This window comes from Centropristis striata, chromosome 21 (assembly GCF_030273125.1).
Source record: "Centropristis striata isolate RG_2023a ecotype Rhode Island chromosome 21, C.striata_1.0, whole genome shotgun sequence".
NCBI lineage: Eukaryota > Metazoa > Chordata > Actinopteri > Perciformes > Serranidae > Centropristis > Centropristis striata.
The window spans coordinates 15,331,329-15,337,657 of record NC_081537.1 but is presented as its reverse complement, the minus strand read 5'-3'; the positions used below and the strand labels follow the sequence as shown (position 1 = coordinate 15,337,657).

The 6,329-nt window shown below is 38.9% G+C and overlaps 1 protein-coding gene across 1 annotated transcript; it reads left to right on the top strand.

Annotated features, from left to right (window-relative positions):
- The first annotated feature begins 1,017 nt into the window (after positions 1-1,017).
- becn1 (beclin 1, autophagy related) lies at positions 1,018-5,499 on the top strand. The gene is made up of 12 exons (XM_059324586.1): positions 1,018-1,157; positions 1,337-1,469; positions 1,576-1,640; positions 2,149-2,207; positions 2,316-2,406; positions 2,554-2,690; positions 2,778-2,972; positions 3,254-3,400; positions 3,560-3,709; positions 3,952-4,012; positions 4,110-4,252; positions 4,709-5,499. The coding sequence occupies exons 2-12, from the start codon at positions 1,343-1,345 to the stop codon at positions 4,875-4,877; spliced, it is 1,344 nt and encodes a 447-aa protein (XP_059180569.1). The 5' UTR covers positions 1,018-1,157; positions 1,337-1,342; the 3' UTR covers positions 4,878-5,499.
- The last annotated feature ends 830 nt before the right edge of the window (positions 5,500-6,329 follow it).

The following is a 6,329-nucleotide window of genomic DNA, read 5'->3' as shown; positions in this document are numbered from 1 at the left end:
GCATACTGCACAGAAATGCTGAATATTTAAAATGTTTTTAAATGTTTAAAAGAGATAAAGGAATATATATGTGTCTGTGTCCATTTTTAGAAAACGGTGCAATGTTTCCGATTTAATTTCGATGTAATCCAAAAGTATTATTATTTTTGCAAAGCAATGCTTTACGTTGCTTACAGGTTGCTTATCATAAATTCCCATGTGATTTGTATTCAGTAACTGACTATTTTTCAAAGTAATCTGACTCCACCCTGTCTATAGAAGTATACATGTTTTCATTCTAACAGCACTAATGGTTTAATGTTTTCAATATATCTGGATGTATTTACATTTTTTGATCGTCGTTCGCTCGTTCTAAAACAAACTACCTTTGTTTCATATATATTTATTATCTTTTTTCTTATCCTTCTGGAGTCCATCTATTCATTAAAAATATACTGAGCATGTATTTTTTTTTTACAGTAATAACTTTATTTATATAACAGACAAGCTGAGAAAGCCAGTTGAAAGTGCAATCATAGGGGCTTTCACACAGTGTGCCATTTATGTTTCTAGACCATTTTTAAAATGTCAATTTTCCTTCTACAATGAAAACTATTACTATTTTTAATTTACATGCAAAAAGACTGTTTTATAGTTTTTTTTAACTATTATTTTTCTCTGCTGTTTTTGTGTATATAAATAGTAAAAAAATAAAAATAAATAAAAAAAGGTGCATTTCCATAGAAACCTGTGTCTTTTGTTTGTATTTTGGGTTCCTGGCAGCTTTATACTTTGTTAATTAAAATAAAATGAAAAATCTGACTGATAGCTAAGTGTTTGTCGAGAGAAAGGAGCCATGCGTGTGATGTAAGGACGGACTGAAAAATGCTAAACAGAGAGAGAAATGAATGCATTGGATGTTGACAAATTTGAACAAAAATTTCCTGGACTTGATGTTAAATATAAAGTGTCAAAAAGCTACAAACATCTTGAAGTGGTTCTTCCTCGTGACTTTTTATCTGACGTCACATCCGCCCTAAACAACAATAAGGAAGTGGAAAGTGAAGTATCGGGGTACAAAATGCAACAGTCACGCTAAATATTGGAAGTAATTAATAGTTTTCAACGCGCCCAAATTGGGATTATTATGCAATAGTTTTCATTCTTCACAAGCGACAGTAAGTCCACCTTATGGTTTTACATCGTTAATGTCTCTTAAACACAAGCTAGCTGCAAAGCTAACGTCAGCTGACCATCTGTCTCACGATTTAGCCATACAGCTAGCAAGCTATAACGTGTAGCTAGACTGTTTGGCTTTTTTACAGAGTGTTTTAATGTATTTACATATGTTCTGTAGCTAGCGATGGAGGGCTCCAAGTCGTCGAGCACAACCATGCAGGTCAGCTTCGTGTGTCAGCGGTGCTGTCAGCCGCTCAAACTGGACACATCCTTCAATGTGCTGGATCGGGTCACAATACAGGAACTTATCGGTACGTATTCACATCAAAACAAACATCGGTGCTGTAAAATGTACTTTAGGAGATGTAGTGTCGTGGCGATTACACTGCTCCATCCATATGTCATGTGTCTCCTCAGCTCCGCTGGTCACAGTGACCCCCAGTAAACAGGCTGACAACACTGACGGGGAGACAGCACCAGAGGTAGGTACTCCAGAATATATATACTGTATATATGTCAAGATAGGACTCAGACTTGTCTACAAACTCTGATGCCATCATCCCCTTCAGAAACAATACATACAGCAAAAGATTACGCTCAATGTGCCTGTCATTGCTACTGCCTTCTTGTTCCTATATCCTCTCCCTGTGGGCATATAAAAGTTGTGATAAAACTGTTTCCCCAAGAATACTGCAAAACACTTAATTGGATTTGATCAAACTCCTAATATAAACTATTGCAATAGCCAAATCGCTGTTGTTAAAGGCAAAGTCAATCTCAAAACACCATTCTGAAGTATTGTGATGCTGCAGAGATTTCCCAGCCTGCAAATCAAATTCTATACTCAAGAAAAATAATGTTTGTTTAATATAGATCCTCTCAAATATCACACCATGATCATTTTGATATATTTCTCAAAAATGATCATTTTCTCTAAATAAAATCATAAAATCATATCACAATTGCAAGCAATTACAATTTTCCTTCTAGGAGACCTTTGCAGAAAACAAGCAAGATGGAGTGTCAAGAAAATACATCCCTCCTGCACGGTGAGCGCTCCGTTCTTTTTATTTAGGAAATGGAGCCGAATATTGATTACAGTTGATTACTGCATCTCCTACAAAGTTGACTGAAATGCTTTTAATCCTGCCCGATAGGATGATGTCCACAGAGAGCGCCAACAGCTTCACACTGATTGGAGAAGCATCGGACGGCGGCACCATGGAAAATCTTAGTCGAAGGCTGAAGGTAAAGTCTTCTTACCATCAGATCAAATTTTAAAATGTCTAATGTCAGTTTACTCTGATTTGTTATTTCGGCAAGACAAGCAGGCTGCTGAAAAAAAACATTTTGTTCAGGTGAACTTACTGTTGTCTCTGATTGTGTCCCACCCAGGTGACCAGTGACCTATTTGACATCATGTCAGGTCAGACTGATGTGGACCACCCACTGTGTGAGGAGTGTACTGACACCCTGCTGGACCACCTGGACACGCAGCTCAACATCACAGAGAACGAATGCCAGAATTATAAGTGAGCTGCTGCACAACAAATAGCAGCTTGATTCCAAATGTCTGCTTTTGAGCAGTTTGTACATACTTTTTGTGAACACATTTTCAGGCAGTGCTTGGAGCTGCTGTCACACCTGCAGGTGGAGGGAGAGGAGACCCTGCTGGCAGAGCTGCATCAGCTGAAGGAGGAGGAGGAGGCTCTGGTGCAGGAGCTGGAGGCAGTGGAGGAGCAGAGGGCTGCTGTAGCCCAGGACCTGACCCAGAGCAGGATCCACTCTCAGCAGCTGGACACAGAGGAGCTACAGTGAGTGACCTAAGGGTGCTGTACACTATGGTTGTCATGATACCAGAATTTTAAAATTTGATACAACAAAAAAACAACAATCGATACATCCTGGATTTTTCATTTTGTGGATTTGTTGCCGATAAGAATGCCATAACAGCAACAGGTTGAGGACCAGTTGATCTTCCCGCGTTTAATTAAAATCGGATTGTAGATCTGTTTTTGTTTTTTTTAAGCTACTTTTGATACTATTGAATGCATAATTAACGGCTCAGTCACTTCTCACTGCTTTGTGTTAAAAGGTACCAGAAGGAGTACAGCGAGTTTAAAAGGCAACAGCTGGAGCTGGATGATGAGCTGAAGAGTGTTGACAACCAGATGCGTTACTGCCAGATTCAGCTCGATCGCCTGAAAAAGACCAACGTCTTCAATGCCACATTTCACATCTGGTACACACACACACACACACACACACACACACAGATTTTGAATTTGATTTTCTCTCGTCCAATCAACCATGACTTAGTAAATATTTAATATAGGCCTTCAGGACAAAAAATTAATTCTGATTCTGAATTGATTCTTGGTTTGTTTGTGTTCTTGTCCAGGCACAGCGGACAGTTTGGTACCATCAACAACTTCCGTCTGGGTCGACTCCCCAGCGTTCCCGTGGAGTGGAACGAGATCAACGCTGCCTGGGGGCAGACAGTGCTGCTGCTGCACGCTCTGGCCAACAAAATGGGGCTGCGCTTCCAGAGGTACACACATACACAAACATAAAAATACACATTACAGTTTGCTTGCATGCAGCATTGAAACTGTTTTTTAAAATTACATTTTTTTGTGCTATTGAATCCGAGCATAGGATTTCCTTTCTGTTGCTTTCTTGTTTTGTTTTACCTCAGTTGTTCCCCTTTAATGGATTTCTTATCTTTCATTACAAATATTCTGCATGCGAACATAAAATTAAGCTAAAAAAAAATGTATTTTCTCTCTTCAGATATCGTCTGGTTCCATACGGAAACCACTCATACTTAGAGTCACTGACAGACAAGTCTAAGGTAATACATACAGTATTTACAAGCTCAACTCTCCCATCATTATTGAAAACCCCATCAGCCTTAAATTCTGCTTTCTTTCTGTCTTGCGTTTGTCCAGGAGCTCCCTCTGTACTGCTCAGGTGGCCTGAGGTTCTTCTGGGACAATAAATTCGACCACGCCATGGTGGCCTTTCTGGACTGTGTCCAGCAGTTCAAAGAGGAGGTGGAAAAAGGAGACACTGGCTTCTGCCTTCCATACAGGTCAGACCCCGTAGTCCGGCACAATTTGATGCAGCCATTTAGGATGAAGCTGTAAATACTCATGAAGTTTGAAAGCAAATTCTAAGCCATTACCTCAATTTATTCACGGGGAGCTGGAGAATTGTCTGCTTTGATTACGCTATTGAGGCAAATAAGAGACATTTGGGAAAGCTTTGGCTATATTACCCTTTGCATTATTAAAGCATGGCCTCCAGTACAACATTTACTCCTCCATTTATTTTTGTAACTAGCCTTATAAAGCCCACACTGTCAACCTCTGACAGCCCACCGCACTGGTGCTTCATCCGCATTTAGACCTGCACCCTGGTGAACCATCACACTATCAAATCCATTCTTTAACAGACTGAACAGAGACTGGACCAGTCTCCAGTCCTATTGAAATATTAACCAGGCGTTATGTGGTTACTTTAATTGATGTTTTATTCCATGTCTCAGGATGGACGTGGAGAAGGGTAAGATCGAGGACACGGGTGGCAGCGGCGGCTCCTACTCCATCAAAACCCAGTTCAACTCTGAGGAGCAGTGGACCAAGGCACTCAAGTTCATGCTCACCAACCTGAAGTGGGGACTGGCCTGGGTCACATCACAGTTCTACAACAGATAAAATTGACGGACAATGTTGTGTGATATTGCATAGTTTTATGCCCCTTTCATGAATGGATTTTGTGTGAATCTTAATACTTGGCCAAAGGAAAAGAAATGGTTATATGTGCACCATTTTTGCAAGTCTGTTCAGTGCAAAAGAAACAGGGAGTCATGTTGTAGATCTTCAGTCCAGATTGTGTTTTTTTTTTACATAGAAGGCGATAATTTGTATCTAGTTTGCTGCAAAGTTGACTTTATAATTGCGTGCCCCACTTTGGAAGCAGTCAAGACGGGCACAGGTTGTAGTCACATCCTTTAAGCAAGTAGGATAAGATAACTACATGAGCGTCTTTTAATTTATTTTCATCGTCTGCTTCACTAATTAATATCTGGCTTTTTCTGAAGAGCTGACGTTGCATTAAAACTTCACGCTTCCTCAGACTAGAATGTAATTTAAAAGAAATCTTTACCAAATTCACTTATAACCACTTTATCAAGTTCAAGGTATCCTTGCTCAGTGCAGTTATGAAATCCCTGTGTAACTTTCTCCACAATGAGGAAAAAAAATGTCCCAATCTGTAAATGTCCCAATTATATAAGATGTAAGATAATGATGTGATAATACCAGTGTGTTGGATTTTTAATAGATTAACACACAAAGTCAGTATTTCATTTTAACCTCAAATGCAGTTATCACATTTGCCAGTCACATACATACGTTGCAGGCAAACTTGTATTTAGAGGCACACTGATACAGCTTATATTTGTTTGTTTTAGATATGATGGATACTATAAAATTTAAATTAATAAAACATTTCATGCTGTGAAAAGAACATCTGGTGTGGAGAGTATTTTATGGATTAAAGCAATAGTACTGGGGCACTGGTAAAGAACTAAGAAATGCACTGCTGTGGCAGGGCAGCAGTAAAATAAAATAAAAAATCACTAAGTTTATGCTATATTTCTAATATTTCCACCACCTTACCTTGTCATCATACAGCCCTTTGTGATGGGGAACAGAAACTATTATCTTTGCTGTCTTCAAAGCCACCAGACTCCTTTGACAAAAACAATTATTTTACCACAGCAGACGAGATTTGAAGGTCTGCTGCTGCCTTGACTGGTTAGTTTGTATTATTTTGTGACTTTGGTGAATCTGAAATAGCTCTTAAAACACAGAAGTCACACAATAACAAAACAAACAAAATAACAGATCGAGGCACTGACAGACAAGCAAGTCCTATGTTCTACGAGGTAAAATTACTGTTTTTGACAAAAGAATCTGGTGGCTTTCAAGAAAAATAGATAACATCAAGGACTGTCTGACAGCAAGGGAAAGTGGTTATAATATTGTGTATATAAACTATGTAAACTTAAACTGATTATGGATAAGTACCTCATACAATCTCACTTGAAAAATATTTTTATGTGATTTACAATAACAGTATATGCCGAATGTCCAAAACAAGTT